The sequence below is a fragment of the Macadamia integrifolia genome, unplaced genomic scaffold, assembly GCF_013358625.1.
Source record: "Macadamia integrifolia cultivar HAES 741 unplaced genomic scaffold, SCU_Mint_v3 scaffold2795, whole genome shotgun sequence".
NCBI classification, from domain to species: domain Eukaryota; kingdom Viridiplantae; phylum Streptophyta; class Magnoliopsida; order Proteales; family Proteaceae; genus Macadamia; species Macadamia integrifolia.
This window is the reverse complement of record NW_024868968.1, coordinates 1-17,291: the sequence shown is the minus strand read 5'-3', so window position 1 is coordinate 17,291 and position 17,291 is coordinate 1. Positions and strand designations below refer to the sequence as shown.

The following is a 17,291-nucleotide window of genomic DNA, read 5'->3' as shown; positions in this document are numbered from 1 at the left end:
ATTTTAACCTGTTAAATAAAGGTTTGGCGTCATTTGTTGAATCCTTCTAGAACTCAGCAATGTAATTTAGGCTACCAAGAAACCTTTGAAGTTGAGCCTTATCCCAAACTAAAGTCCCAAGAAGCGGGCGGTACTTATTTCTATTTTTCTTTTTATTTTGTTCCAATTTGATTTAGAACTGTCAATTTTTTAATGCAAATCAAAATCAAACCAAAAAGAGAATCTTTGAAATCATGATCCTCTTTATAGCCATTGAGGCACCTAGTGAGGCATCGAATGACTAGAAAGACTGGACACTCACCCCAACACACATGGACATACGCCTCAAGCACCCCTAACCATCTGATGGCTCATTTGGTGTCCCAGCAGGTGGATAGGATTTGGTAATGCTTTGATCGGAGAATTTTTTTTTATTTTTTATTTTTATTTTTTGGTAATGCTTTGACCGGAGGATTTGGTAATGCTTTGACTGGAGAATTCAACGTTTCTAAACTTCATATGTGAGGTAAGGAAATGTCAAATAAATGAAGAGAAAATAAAAACTAAAAGAAAAAACAGAAAAATAAAAGGGGGGTTGGGGTTGGGGAATTAAGAAAGTTTATAAATTTGCTCGAGAACTGACACTTTTGCATGTCTCAGCCATAGCTAAAGAAAGAAAGCATTATTGCAATAGCTAGCAACTTCATTTCCTTCTTTTGTTGGGTTCTAGTCCTAAAAAATCCTAAAAATTCTTTAAAAAATCCCTCTACACCTATCATTCTTTTCCTTTCATTTTCCTTGTTTTCCATTTTTTTACCTTCTTTACTCTCACAAGATAAATAAGCTATTTCTTCAATTAGGAAGTAAGGTTTTTTTAATCCATTTTAACATGACCCATCATTTTTCAATTCATAATTAATATATATTAAGAGAAAAAGAACCCTACCTATTTGGCATAGAAAATGATCAGAATGAGCCGGGTACGAAATGACTACATTGCCTCCCCTCCCCCCCCCCCCCCCAAAAAAAAAAACTACTGTGCCATGAAGATGCTCCCGTGCAACCTCCCAATTGGCCCAAGCATCTAACGTTTCCTACACCAGACCGGTAGGGTCCTTGCACCCATATATTATCTAGTTAATCCCAAGAAATTTTACATATTTCATGTTTCAAAAGTCTGATGCAACAATTATTGCTTATTAAATTGAGAAAAGTAGTTTTTTAGGTTAGTCCAGACATATCTAGGTGTGAATAGACCCAACAGGGTATTTTCACATCCAACTATGCTTGGGAATGAGAATGTTAACCTGGCAGGGTTCTTTTCTCCTTAAATTAATTATTATTGTATTAATTAATTTAGTTGATAAATAGGCTAGTACTCAAGTGAGAGGTACTTATTTCTATTTGTTTTATTTTGTTCCAATTCAAATTACAATTGTTAATTTGTTAATACAAATCAAAATCAAACCAAAATGAAAATCATTGAAATCATGATCCTCTCTATAGCCATTAAGACACCTAGTGAGGCATCCAACGGCTGGAAAGACCGACACTCACCCCAATATATGGACTTGCACCCCAAGCAACCCTAACCATTGGATGGCTCATTTGATGTCTTTTGACCATAGAATTCAACGTTTCTAGACGTCACATATGTGAGGTAAGGAAATGCCAAACAAAAAAATAAAAAAATAAGAGGAGGGTGGGGGGTTGGGAATTAAGAAAATCTATAAATTTGCTCGAGAACTGGCACTCCCATGCACAAACACTTCTGCATGTCTCAGCCATAGCTAAAGAAGGAGCGCATTATCGCAATAGCTAGCAATTTCATTTCCTTCTTTTGTTGGGTTCTAGTCCTCCAAATCCAATGGAGTACTCTTGGTTCATGATCCTCTTATCTCTTTGTCTCTGTGCAGCAGCCACCAATGTTTTCCTCATCCTCTTCTCTCAGAGCAAATCCAAGAAAACCAAACTCTCTTTACCACCAGGCCCTCCTTCACTGCCCATAGTAGGCAGCATCTTCTTGCTCAAAAGATTGTTAACCGATTTCGAATCACTCATCCGTGACCTCTCCTACAAATACGGACCAATCATATCCATCCGCATTGGCTCTAGCCTCTCAGTATTCATTTCCAGCCATTCACTAGCCCATCAAGCTCTAATCCAGAATGGTGCCGCCTTTAGCTACCGCCCAGGATCTGTCACACCCAGCTGCATCTTTCGAAACACCAATTCAGATACTGGTTCCTCCTCTGGCGCTCGTTGGAGGTTCCTCCGTCGTAACCTCACTTCCGCACTTCTTAGCCCTTCTCGGTATAAGTGTTTTGGTCGCGCCCGCATAAGCTTCTTGGAAACAGTTGATTCGTTGCTCAAATACCATGTTGAGTCAGGCGACCCTGTGCCTGTGGTAGAACCCTTCCGATATGCCATGTTTTCTTTGTTGCTTTTCATGTGCTTTGGTGAGAAACTTGATGAGAAAGCCATCAAAGACATTGTAGAAATAGAAGGGAATGTCGTAGCCAATTACAAAAGACTTTCTATTTTCCATTCCTTCCCCACCTTTGGGAAATTCATCTTCAGAAAACATTTGATTGATATTCGCCGCAAACAAATATCTGCTCTACTTCCTTTGATCCAGTCCCGTCGAGAACGAAAGGAGAAGATCAAACAAGAAAACCAAGATGAGAATATTTTCGCCTACATCGATTCACTCTTTGATCTCAAATTCAAAGATGAAGGAGGAAGGGATATAAATGATGAAGAAATAGTGATTCTCATCTGTGAGGTTATGGATGCAGGGAGTGACACAGTATCAACTGTGTTTGAATGGGTCATGGCCCACCTTGTGAAGGACCAAACTATCCAAGAAAAGCTTTTTTCTGAGATCCAACAGGTTGTGAATTCAGAAGAAGAGATCAAAGAAGAGGATTTGCAGAAGATGCCATATCTGAAGGCAGTGGTATTAGAAACGCTGAGGTTAAACCCACCTAGCCACTTTGTGCTGCCACGTATTGTGGAGGAAGATGTTGTGTTGAATGGCTATCTCATCCCCAAGAAAACTATTGTGAATTTTACGGTGGCAGGGATGGGGAGAGACCCACAAGTTTGGAAAGATCCCATGGAGTTTAAGCCAGAGAGGTTCTTGGGTGAAGAAGGGGAAGTAGTTGATATAACAGGGACTAGGGAGATTAAGATGATGCCATTTAGTGCAGGAAGGAGGATTTGCCCTGGACTAGGGTTAGGGACATTGCATTTGGAGTATTTTCTGGCAAATTTGATCAGAAATTACAAATGGGTGGCTGTGGATGGACAAGATGTTGACATGTCAGAGAAGCAGGAGTTCACATGGGTGATGAAAACCCCGTTGCGGGCCCACGTGTCCCAAAGGGCAAAGTAATAGGAGATGAAATTAATCTTAATTAATAGTCACTAAGAATAAGTGGGAATCACATCTTTTACCATGTTGCTTTAGTTGGACCGAAATAAGATATTATCGTTAGTGTACTAGTCATATGTTAATTCTATTAGTTCTGTTTTTGTGTTTCGTCCCTTGATTGGGCTGCTAGGATTGTAGTTGATGATATTGTTACTCTTTGTAATTCTCAGATTGGGTGGCTTTGCCCACCTCCTTTCTTTGTAAACAAATCTCCTAGATGGGGTTTATCTTGTTCTAGTGTTGTTGAATAAAAATATTTGGATGCTGTTTTTAAATAAAGAAAAAGAAAAATAAAAATTAGCACATCAAGTGTGTGATGAATTGAACTGATTATAGATATACATGAATCTTTTTTGTTGGATTTATCTTGTAATATTTATGCGTTCATCACCCTAAAAGTTATTTATAATCCTACTAAGATTAGATATAGTTTTCCTTTGCCATATGGTGAAAATCATCATGCGATTGAAAGGTCAGAAGTGCCACCTCCCCCCGCCCCAACCTTCAGGTGGCCTAGATCCCCCGCGGTGATTAACCATGGGTGCAGGGAAACTCAGTCATTAAGATTTACACTCAAATTTGCTTAAGAATAGATTTTTATGGATGGAGAATGGCATTTCGTATTTCGTTTCATCACTAAAGTGGATAGGCTCTCAGCTCTTGTGGGAGGGCTTTGGCGCACCGAGATAAAACTTGTCATCCCCACCCATGGACTCCACAAACCACCTTCAAAGAGATCTCATTCAAATCCATATCTTCAATCGAACCTCCCTTTCACCTCTGGACTAAGGATGCCCCCCTCCCCTGTATTTGGAGCACCTTAAATAGGAGTCTCTCTGTATTCTAATAAATGGACCTAGTCCAAGGAGCGCCTCTCTTTTGAAGGTCAAGGTGAAAGTTGTAGAGTTGGATATGTCTTGTATTTTGTGTTGGTTCACATAATTATCATTAGGCTTATACTTGTAATTGGTGTGGATCTGGTTTGGGATCCATTCCAAGTACGAGATAAAATTGTAAATGTTTGGTAATTAGAGTTTTTGGGTTCCCTATATTATTGTTTATATGGAAAAACCCTATCATCTTGTGAGGTGAAGAGTGATGTATGAGTTTTTTCAAGTTTAGTAGAAAATTTCAGGTTCTCTAGGTATTTGTAGATGTTCTCACCGAGAAATTTTATTAAAAAACAGAGAAAAAAGAAAACAACAAAAGCAGTTATTTTTTTGTCATGTCTTGTGACAGGCTAATCACTTTGTAGCTGATCATTTAGCATCTTTGGGCTCCAAAAGTCAATTTAATTTGTGCTTTGCTGGAATATTGATCCTCCTTCTTATATACAACTTTTGTTGTTCTTAGACTATTGGGGAAATTGATTCCTACGTTTCTCATAATTTGACTTACAATTTGACGTTTCTTTGGACTTTCTTTTGTTTAATCAATAATGTATGCACTTAATTTTCAAGTTCTTGGTCAATAAACAAAAAATAATTTCTTTTTCTCATAACTATAAATAATAATTTCTTGAAACCGTTAGGAAGTTGCCGGTGATCAAATTGACTGAAACGTCACTTCATTTTCTTTCTCCATCTTTCACGTTCTTTGTTTTAATTCTTTTTCCAAGTTTGATCATTTTTATTTTTCGATCTCTCAACAATAAGACTTCTTGCTTCTCATCATGTTTTCTTTTTTTTTAATCATTAATGTCCAATCTCATCCATGTATACTTTTTTTTTTTTTTTTTTTAATAACTTTCTCCAGAGAGAGAGAGAGAGAGGTGGAGGGTGCCATTCAAAATGCCATTGGAATCGTGACTTGAAAAGGCTCCCGAAAGTGCATAACCGTTCAAAGCAACTTCATAACAACATTGGTTTTCCAAGAAAAAAAATATATAACAACTTTACAAGGAGAAATTAACCTTAGAAGGTGAAACATTTTATAAGTAAAATAGCAAGTAAAAATCAAATTAACAAGAAAAATAAGAAGGAAACACCAGGTAACACAATCACGGGCCAACCCCGAAATTGTAGGAGACAAACCTTCATGTTGACATAAGATCCAGGAGCCCTCCACAAATTCTTCTATTTTTTTTTTTTTTTTTTGGGCTAAAAGATGACCTTTATTAAAAAGGAAAAAGAAAGGATACATCAAAAGCCAAAGAAAAGAGAAGAGCAGAAACCCCTAGCGCCACTAGAAATCTCCACTTTCGGCAAGGCCATCAACAGAGAGAGCTAACAAAAGCCCTAGAGGAATCTAAAATGATGCCTACCCTGAATATCATTCTCTAAATACCCCTGGGGAAAGACACCGAGAACTCTGAGTTTACAGATTTGGAAGCCTTTTTTACCAAGAAGTCCGCTATCGGGTTTGCTTCGCGAAAACAATGGGAGATCTTCCATGGTATCGATTCTAGGAAAGGTAGAGATGTCAACCATTTTTGAAGAGTGAACCACGGGATATGGTTTTTCTGAATCGCAGTAACTACGACAGCCGAGTTAGACTCTATCCAAAGACCCCTTGCATCCAGTGCCTTAGCCATCGAAATGTCCTCCATAACACCCTCAAACTCTGCTTCATAAATCTGTTTTATGCCCAGAAAAATACTAAAAGAATCACAGACCTGGCCATCATGATCGCGAACAACCCCTCCGGCCCCTGTTCTTCCTGGATTTCCCAAAGCACTACCATCAACATTAACCTTTAGCCAGCTCACAAATTCTTCTAATAAACTCCTTTAAAATCCACTCTTGATATAGCGTAGTCATAAATGAAGTTCTCACCAGCTTACATAGTTCTGTATATGACCTTTTTTATATTTGTTTTTTGGTCTTTTCACCTACAACTACTCTTCCAATGCTTTCTAAAATTGCGACGAGATCCAGCATATCACATAGAGAACCATTTCAACAACAAAATGCCTCTAAAACTCAATCTTGGAGCTGGCAATTTATTTAATGTGTCCATCAACATATGTTCACTATGTTGGCTATGGTTGTACCGGTAGTCGACAAAGCTGCGAAAGTGTTCAAAAAGTTTTGGAACGCATTGGCGTGGTCACCCTAAACAAAAAGGAGAGTCAAAGGAGAAGGAACAAATGTATATGGTCAAAAATAAATATGTATGCGCAGTCAAAATTAATTTTTATTTATTTATTTTATTTTTCAAGTTCAAGGGCTTATTGGTCATTTCATAGTAGACCCACATGGGGGCCAAGTACAATCTCATAGAGGAGTCAATAGGGGCCCAAGGTCACATTTCTTGGAAAGCAAGGAAATTGGGGAAAATCAATCACCGATGCACTTGAGAGGAGTTGATCAAGTGAACACCCCTCCGACAAGTACTCCATTGAGCACTACAAACCACCAAGCCAAGGCCTAGTGTGTGTGCAATCAAAATATGACGTGATGGAACTTTTTGTCATGAAGAGAGAGAGTATACATAAAAAATAGGGGTCAGTTTAGTTCATGAGATTACTAAAGCAGACATTGACAGCCATTGGAGGCTGCACCCATGATGGAGGAAAGCATTCTCTTCAAATATGAAGAAGTAAGTTTTCTTGACTTTGGTTTGGAGGGAGTTTGCAGACTGTTTTGGAGTTGGATGGCAATATCATCAGTCGATTGAAGGCTTGATTATGTGGTGGAAAGGTAAGGCCAGAATTCTAAACCTGAAAAATCATTGGTTCATGGGTTTCTCAATACTTGCAGCAAATATTTGGTTGGAAAGAAATAGAAGATCTCACGAGGCAGCAGCTAGACCTGATTGGAAAATCTTTGAATTTGCGCGTCGAGAGCTTGCTCTATGCCTTGGCAGTTCAAAAGGGGAGGTTAAGGCTCCTTCTGATATTATTTGTTGCAGAAGACTGGGTATCCCTATGGATTACATGATCTCCTATCTCCCTTTGGAAGTCCATTGGTGCAAGCCTCAGCGAGAATGGATTAAAATCAATGTTGATGGGAGCTCCTTGGGAAATCCAGGAAGAGCAGGTGCAGGGGGAATCACTCGAGATAGTGAGGGGCAGGTTTATGACTCCTTCAGTATGTTTTTGGGTACAAAAAAAATTTACGAGGATCAATTTGAGGCAGTCATGGAAGGGATTCTGATGGCCAAGGCACTGAGGGCAAGTGGTCTGTGGATTGAATCGGACTCAGGTGCAGTGGTGGCAGCAGTTCAGAGAAAAACAAAGTTCTTTCACTCACACTTTTTTTTTTGCTAAAAGATCATGTATATTAAAATGAAAAATAGAAAAAGAAAGAACACAGATATAGTATATCAAATGAGAAAGGCCAGAACACCCAAACTCACACCTGGAAGAGTAGGGGATGAACATGTTCCACCTTCGGCATTGCCATCAGCAGGACAAGACACCCACACTACTCAACCAAAAAAACATAAAAATCAAAAGACCTAGCACATTCTCGATCTTGGATGACGAGAAGCATCCATGTCTAAGTCCATCTGAACCAGAGGCGGCCAATTTAAAACTAGCGATGAAACTTCAAACCGAGCAGCTGATTTCGATAGAAAATCAGCAACTGAATTAGCTTCTCAATAGCAATGGGTTATCTTCCATTCAGCCTCTTCCAAGAGAGATAAAATATTTATCCATTTTTTGCGAGCAACTTAGGGAGGTTTTCCTTTTAGAAAAAGAATCACAACCACGGCCGAATCACACCCAATCCACAACCGGTTCACATTCATCTGATTAGCAATTTCTAACCCAATCAAAAGCACCAAGAACTCCACCTCAAAGTTTGATCTCACACCCAAGAAACTTCTGAAATTTGCAACCACTTCGGCCTTTACATTTCTGGAAACACCCCCTGCTCCTGACTTCCCTGGGTTGCCTATTGAGCAACCATCCGTGTTTAACTTTAACCAACCCACCTGAAGGGGGTTCCAATATATCTCATATATTTCCCTTGGGCTATTTATCACCCCTGCAAATCCTAGCCGTCTTGCATTTACCAAATCCACAATAGAGATAGGCACCCCTTTGTGCATCAAAGCTTGATCACTAATTTTAGGTAGCCAAAAACAACATCAATTGATTTGTTTTCATCATTGTACTGTCTGTGGTTTCTTTCCAGCCAAATAAAATAAGGAATCAAGACGAACCCCTTCAGCCACACCCCCTTGAAGTTTGTCATCTTTGCCTGCACCTTCCACTAAGCAATAAGGCTGTCAAGCCCTTCAAAAATCGGCCTCACCACCCCAAAACAATTACAGAATTTTTGCCATAGAGAAATTGCAAAAGAACACTCATAGAAAGAATGAATAAATGATTCCTTTGCCCGCCCACATAGGTTACATTGCGAAGGCAAGTAAACCCCTTGTTTTTTGAGAGCATCATCAGTTGGTAATTTTTTTTCATCATTCTCCATCCAAAAACAGCTTGCCGAGGCTGCCGATGCAATTTCATATCAAAGAAAACCAACCCACCTTAGGCGACTCCCTTCTCACATTTTTCCAAGCAGCTTTAATTGTAAAAATCCCAAATGAGGATATCTCCAAATGGCAACTATCTTCAGCGGCAGAGATTGAAATCGTTTTTGCTTGAGCAAAAATACTGTTAAGACTATTAGACTCTACTCTGGGAAAGTTCCACTCACCTTGGATAATAAAGTCAGAGACCTTCGCTTGTAATGTACTACAAAGATCCGCCTGCAAACCAAATAGCTCTTCAATGGATTTACTTCCCAACCAACTATCTCTCCAGAAATTTATCTTCCGGCCATTACCAATTGTCCGCTGCTCATAATATTTCACCCACCTCCAAACCTTCTTGAGACCTGGCTACACTGATGAAGAGATGTGACTAGATTTCAACGAGCCATCTGCTTTCAGAAATCGAGCACGGAAGAAATTACTCATTAAAGATTTCTCATGCTTAATCTGCCAAGTGAGTTTACACTAACACGCAAAATTGACATCATGCAGCTTCCTTATGCCTATACCACCTTCCCTTAAAGGCTTACACACATCATCCCATTTTACAACAGTCTTCTTCCTTGTCTCCAAATCTCCTGACCATATGAAGTTACGCATCCACTTTTCCACCAATTTTATTGAGCTCTCAGGCCACCAATAAATCCCAAAATTATGAATTGGGATACTTGGGATCACCGATCTCACCAGCTCCACCCTTCCCGCCATAGAGAGAATTTTCCTTTTCCACCCTACCAACCTTTTCTTTAGTTTATCCATCATTGGTAACATATGGACTTTTCTTACTCTCCCCTTGAAGAGCTCAACACCTAAATACTTTGTTGGCATTCTAGCTAACTGAATTCCCAAAATATTACTTATGAACTGCTTCCTGTGAGGGGCCACCTTACCAAAAAATAAGCTACTTTTTTCTAGATTAAAGTTATGACCAGAGAATGCCTGATACTTTACTAGAAAAGACTGAAGATTCTTCACATATGTAGCCGAAGCATTCATAAAAATAAAAATATCGCCAAAAAATATTAAATGAGATGGAGTGGACACACCTCTAGGACCTGGCAGGTGTTTGATTTGAGCATCACACACCATCTGCCTTAAGCCTCTATAGAGAACCTCCTTCGACAGGATGAATAATATTGGAGATAAGGGATCGCCTTGCCGCAGACCTCTTCCAACCTCAGAAAAACCCACTGGACCACCATTCACCAAGATTGAAATTCTAGAAGAAATCAAGAGATGATGAATCCAAGAAATCCAGACCTCCGAAAAGCCAGACTTTTTTAGCGTGGAAAACAGGAATTCCCTAGCCAGGGAATCATTTGCCTTCTGTAAATCCAACTTCAAACCCATTGCTCCTCCTCTAACCGTTGAATGCATCAAATTTGAAAATTCAGAGACTAAACTGATATTCACAGAGATAATCTTTCCCTTGTGAAAGGCTCCCTGTTCTTCAGAAATTAATTTGGGCAGCATATCAATTAGCCTAGAGGCCATAATTTTTGATAAAACCTTACAATAGAAGTTTCCCATACAAATTAGGCAAAATCTATCTGAGGATCTTGCACCCTCAACTTTAGGATTCAGAGAAATAAAACAATCATTTATACCCTTAGGTAACCGACCATCCACGAAGAAATGCTTGATAGCCCTGTAAAAGTCTGTCTCCACTATCTCCCAGCATTTTCTAAAAAAGCTACCTAGAAATCCGTCAGGGCCAGGCGAGCTTGGAAGGTCCAGATGCCAGACAACTTGTTTTATCTCTTCCCTACTTGGAACCTTTTCCAAACCTTCAATATCTTCCTTATTCAGCACCCTGGGGATGACATCTAACAGTTCATTGTGATGTACAATCGGAGAAGCCTCATGAAACTTCTGGAAATAATCAGAAACATAGGATGCTACTCCCTGTTGATCTGAAACCCATGTGCCATCCTCCTTTTTTAAAGAGGTGATCTGATTTTTTACTCTCCTCATCTTGACAGACAAGTGAAAGAATTTTGAATTACAATCTCCTTCCTTCATCCATCTGAGTTTTGCCTTCTTTGACCACAACTTTTCCTGCATCTGGCCAGCTTTCAGCAAGGCCGTCTTAGCGTCGGCCTCCTTATTAAATAATTCATCAGACATTCCATCCACCTCTATCATGCCCTGAACATTTTTAAGGTTCACCTTAGCCTTTTCCACTGCATCATTCAGATTCGAGAAAGTAGACCTAGCCCAGGCTCTAAGCTTCTCCTTTATTGTCTTTAATTTTTGAACAAGCACATATATAGGGTCACCTCCAATCTGAATATTCCAAGCCTCCAATCTCTGGAACAAACCTTTCATTTTCCATCCAGAAGCAATGAAAACGAAAAGGGATATTTTGAGGTTTTGGGACATCAACAGAAGTAATTAATAACGGAGCATGATCAGAGACAGAGGTCAAGAGAACTCGTTGCTTCACATTCTCAAATTTATCCAACCATTTCTCAATACAGAAACTGCGATCAAGAACTGCAACCACATTGCCCCTCCTTCTATTGTTAGACCATGTATACTTTTTTCCTTGAGAAGGAATAGAAAGCAGTAAACATGGCTTGGAATTCCGCTGCCAATCCAAGATTAAAAGCACCAGGGACTCTTTTTTTATGAGAGACCAGAGTAGCATTGAAATCTCCAATGACTGACCAGGGAATCTGTGCATTCACCTGGAGCTCCAATTCTAACCACAAGCTACGACAAATTATTTAAAAAGAGCTTGCATGAACAAAGGATAATCCCACATTTTTCCCATTCCAGTCAAAGACTACTGATATATGCTGCTAAGACAATGCAGCAACCACTGGACGCTTGAGTCCAAATTTCCAAATCACCCATAATTAGGGACTTTCTCTACCCTTTCATTATGAATAAAATCCACCTCATACCCCATCTTACTAAACATAAGACTAGGAAATTTACATACCTGTACCATCGGTTCAGCCAAGCACACCACGTCTGGAGAATGCTCCTTCAATATCGAGCGTAAGGCGCCAATTCCTTTAGCCTTCCTTATCCCCCTTATATTCCAAAACATGACCCGCATTGATCACTGTTTGGAAGGATGACGTTTGTTAGACTTCTTGGCCTAACCTATTGTTTTCTTCTTCTGCTTACCACCCATGCCCAGACCAGTTGCTTCCTTTTCATCAGACACCACCACTTTATCCACCATCATCACTTCCGAATGCACATCTGAGATCACACCCCTCAAGCAATCCACCTCTGGTAACAAGGAGACAACATGATCCGCCCCAAATTCCACTCTTGCTTGCTAAGCACGAGATGTCTCTGCACCATCAGGCCGTAAGCCCTAATTTCCTCCTTGCGTTCTCGCTAGAGATGGGTACCTTACCACGGGAAGGGAGATGTCACCCACCGACCTGTTCTCTTCCTCGCCCAATCTGACCCGGTCCTCTATTTTGGTCAGAATCACTTCTAGGTTTGGGTCGGATTCACAATCCGAACCCATATCTAACCCAGACACCTAACTTACCATATTTTGTGGAACTGAATCAACTCTAATGTCCTTTCCTTCTTCAATCGGGCTTTGAATGGAAGATTCCAAAAATATTTGGATATTCCCCCCTTCATTTGGATTATTTGAATTTTGAAATATTGGATTTGATATGGGATTAGGCACAATCGGCTGAGGAGATTGCCTCCTATTAGGAAACTCTTCCACCGATTCGACCACAGCCGTGTTGACTCCATCTCCAACATATGTCGCTCCAGGAATTTTTCCAGAATTTTCTGTCGCCCTTTGTCTCTCATCCTCCATTATCTTCTGCTTACAATTGGACAACAGGTGGCCAACTCGCTTACAAAAACCACAACGCTCAATGTTATCCTCATAGATAACTTTTTGGATGAATCCATACACCTAAGAAGTCCCTGGCTCAAGTCTCTCCACTTGGACTTCTTCCACCCTCACTGAATTAGAGATATCAATCTCCACCAAGACTCTAGCAAAATAACCCAAAAGACCTTGTTTTGTTCGCCTATCCAGAGCTACTGGGTGCCCTACTGCCTTAGCAATAGACAAAAGGATGTTTTCATGCCAGATAAGCTTCATGAAGACCTGCTTCTCATGTATATTAAAATCAGGCTTCTAGTGTTGGAAGCAAATTATCTGATCTCCCACCCTCATAGGGCTCCTCCTCCATACCGCAGCCTTGTCTCCTTCGCATTGAAATTGGAAGATCACATACCCCCTTCCCAGTGGGTGCATAATCACCCCTTGACTCAAATTCCACTTTACCCGAGCTTCCTCTCTCAGTGCATCCAAAGAGATTAAACGAAAGTTAACCCATCCGATTAAAGAAAATCGAAAGATTTTCCTTTTTGATTCATAATCTTGCTGAGGAATCACTATCGATCGAAGGTTCCCTGCTTGAATGGGTTCTGGCAGCGTATCTATAGCTGGTCAAGAGGAGTTTCCTAGAGCCTTAGCATAGGATCTCCGCTGACCAGTACCTTCCTGTCTGATATCCAATAGAGGAGCACCATGACCACGATCCAAGGACTCCCTTGCACCCCCATCCCCATCCTCCACCACTATCAAGCCATTGCCTGCCAAATCTCCAGACTCTCTCTCTCTCTCCTGACATTGCCCCCGTCTCCATCAACAGTGACAACTTTGTCAATGCTCAAATTCAGGAATTGGTGATGAGTGCTTCACAAAGAAATGAATAAACCAAAAATGGCACCTAAGAGGACTCACACTCACTCTTGTGTTCACTACTTCTCTTCTCAAGTCCCTTAAGGAGTATAGGAAGGCTGACTTAGTGCCAGTGGGATTGCTAAGTGATGGTGTGGTTGCATAGAAATGTCTAAGGCCATGACAAGCAACTATCTTTCTTTTTTCTTTTGTTTTATGAAAATTTTTATTAATGACGAGGGAAAAAAGTACCAATACAATCAGTAAATAAAAACGAGAACAAAGCAGGGGAGGGCACAAGAACAGTGACATTGAAACACCCAATCCCAATACGCGATCCACATATGCCAGGTAATACTGCAAAAAAGTGCAGTTTTAAGACTGGAATCCCGAGGTGCAGAGCGGGTGAAGCAAAAACGATTCAGAAGAGCAAGGAAGGAGAGAGGAGCTTGGAGCTTGAGCAAGGACGAAGGACACCAACAAATATCAATTGGTATCAAAATGGATAGCCCATCAAACACTAAGGACACTTCTTGCTAATGTATCCAAAACCTTGTCCGGTAGTCAATCCTTTCCCTAGTTGAGATCTGAGGGGTTTTCAATCATGTTGCTTCTTAGTGCAATTATTTCAAGCACACTCGCCAATGCTCACCTGTGTGTAGAAAATCTTCTTGAACTCCATGGTGAAGGTGAGTGGAGGTTAGTGATAATGAGAGACTATGGTAAAATATGAATTGGACATGTGTTTTAGTCAAAAGGGTATAATAGTCATTTCAACCCCTCACTTAACAACGACTGATGGCAGGGGGTCTGATTATAATTTGGCATTATGCAGGGGGTGCTTCTCTAATAATGACATTCTCCAGGGGTGGCGCTGTAAATTATACGGCAAGTACCAAACCCGCCTGGAAGATTAGTGAGGTGTCCCCACCAAGAATAAGACAAGTACCAAGGGATTTGGGAGATCGGTAAGAGTGTGCAAACTTTAGTCCCACATCGCCTAGGAAGAGATTACTAGGCTAGTTAATAATCTCTAGCATCCTTAATATTATACAACCCGTTTTAAAGCCTTGCAACCCAAGGGCTAAAGAGGAAAATATTGTGCAAGGTTAATGGGGCCGGGACATTACAATCAACCCTTCTAAAATTTGTAATCAACCCATTCCATACAATGGGATGGTGTTGGGAATGGATGATTTTGGGACCAATTATTAACTAAAATGGGGTGGTTTTGCAGTGGGTTTTCCAATGAGTTCAGAACTGAAAGGTCATTCAGAACCAATTGGAATTAGAAACTCTTAAAACCTATTTAACATCCATATTTATTTATTTAGGCTTAGTTAATATATCATATTTATGATTTATATAAAGGTTGTTAAGGGAAAGGTTGTTATGTGAACAATTTATGAATTTACTTATATTCTGATGATTACATTCTACTTGTCAATGATAAAGTTATTTGTTCTTCCAAGTGTTGTAATATGTAAATAGGTTCCAGGCACTGAGAAACATGTCCTTCAACTCAAGAATCAAAATGGTTATATCAAGTTGTTTAAGGGACCTTAGTCATGAAGTTGTAGAGCACAAATTTGAAGATCAAATCAAGTTATTCATTTGATTTAAGCAACTCGAGCCAAGACCTGAAGACATTCTAAGTTTGCTTGAATATGTTCCTAGGATGAAGTTTTCATGTTCTGATTATTTTTTTTTTGCTAAAGATGCATTATATTAAAAAGAAAAATAGGATGAAATACAATCAACCAAGAAAAATAAAACTTAAGCGAGCATCGCAATCCCAGCCCCCACCTTCGGCATTGCCATCAGCAGGGAAAAGGAAGCAAACTAACAAAATCTAAAATTTAGGCGGCCTTCAGCATGTCTTCTGATCAGATCTTTTATATGATCAGGAAAAATGATATTAGTGTCTGAGATCCCCGTCTTTGCTGCATCTTTAGCCAGATAATCGGCAACCGAGTTTGCCTCCCTGAAGTTGTGAGTTATTTTCCATGAAATTTCCTCCAAGAAAGGTTGAAGGAAGATCCATCTCTGAATGGCAAACCATGGGATTTTCTGTTTCTGGAAGGATATCGCAACTGCAATGGAATCTGTCTCCACCCACAAGCGAGTAATTCCCATTTCTCGAGCATGCATCAGACCCACCATTAGCCCTTCCACCTCCACTTGGAAAACCTTTGAGACCCCCAGAAAAATTTTATAGGAGTCCAGAACAGCTCCCATATGATTGCGAAAGAGCCCACCAGCTCCTGCTCGACCAGGATTGCCCATAGAGCTTCCATCAAAGTTTAGTTTGATCCAGTTTACCTGAGGCCTGCACCAATAGACCTCTAAGATGGGCAGAGTTGGCTTATTCTGAATCAATATGCCAAGCTTTCTACAGCAAATGACACTAGCGGTAGTTTTCACCTCTCCTTTGGTGCTAGGCTTGGAGGATTTAATATCCTCAAGAATCATTTGCTTGATGAAGTTTTATTGGCCTCATCTTGCCTTCGTGCCTTCTATTGTTTCTTTCGCGCCAAATGTGGTCAGCCACATTAATTAACCCCAGAGCCCATGCCTCTTTGCAACAAACAATATTAAGCTTCCTTTTCCACCATTGGAGAAAATCAGCCATGAAGTCCGATTTCTTCTAAACCCCATTGAAGCAGCCATTGAAGAACAGCCATAATTCCTCTGCGAAGGAGCATTGAAGGAAAATGTGATCCATAGACTCAGCCTCCACGCCACACAGGCTGCATCTTGACACCAAAGCAATGCCCCTTTTTTGAACGGCTTCATCCGTTGGTAGTTTTCCATGCGCCATCCTCCACCCAAAAATGGACGCTCTTGGCTGTAATTTTTTATTCCGGATCAGAGTAGCCCATGGAACTTTAGGATTGGTGCTCCTGATATCATTCCAAGCAGAGTTAAAGCTAAAACTTCCGTTAGAAGACAAACTCCATAAGCACATGTCCTCAAAGGCATACGAAGGAATTTTGATATCTCGGATCTTCTCAAATATGCTTTGCAATAAGGGTGATCTGACATTAGGCAATTTCCAATGGTGATTTTCAATAAAGTCACTAACCTTGCCCTTGAAGGGGGAACCAGGACCATCCTCAAGATCGACCATTCCCATAATGGATTTATTTCCCAACCAGTTATCAGTCCAGAATTTTATATTTTCGCCATTTTCGATCAGCCAAGCTTCTTTTGAGGACATAAAATCCCACATCTTTCTAAATCCTGGCCAAATAGAGGAGGACTTATAGCTTGATTTGAAAGATCCTTCACTCCTAAGAAATCTCGCCCTTAGGAAGTTGCAGGCTGTAGATTTCTCATGTCTTACCCTCCAGACCATATTGCATAGCATTGCTTTATTTATGTCCCTGAGCCTACGCAACCCCAACCCTCCTTCATCCTTGGGCCTATTCATGTTCTGATTATTTAAATGGTCATAGGATGTAAAGATACAATATGCTCAAGCTCATCTAATCACGTAAAAGACCTTATGACATCCTGCAATTTTTAGATAACTCGAAATCTTGAATTCCTAGCAAGAATAAATCGGGAATTTTTCTCTACTGGATGTCAAAGCTAAAATTGAGGAGTGTTAACACCTAAAGGAAAAAGGTTCTTCTTAGAGCATTTAAATAAATTAATTTTGATAGGATAATTTCAATGTATTTAATATTGTTCTAGTGGTTGTAACTATATTGATAATTGTATTTAGTTGGTTAATTTTAGTAGATAACT

The 17,291-nt window shown here is 40.0% G+C and overlaps 1 protein-coding gene across 1 annotated transcript; it reads left to right on the top strand.

Annotated features, from left to right (window-relative positions):
- Nucleotides 1–1,755: 1,755 nt before the first annotated feature.
- Nucleotides 1,756–3,712, top strand: LOC122067262 (cytochrome P450 89A2-like). Its single transcript, XM_042631097.1, has one exon. The coding sequence runs from the start codon at nucleotides 1,847–1,849 to the stop codon at nucleotides 3,374–3,376; it is 1,530 nt and encodes a 509-aa protein (XP_042487031.1). The 5' UTR covers nucleotides 1,756–1,846; the 3' UTR covers nucleotides 3,377–3,712.
- Nucleotides 3,713–17,291: the final 13,579 nt, after the last annotated feature.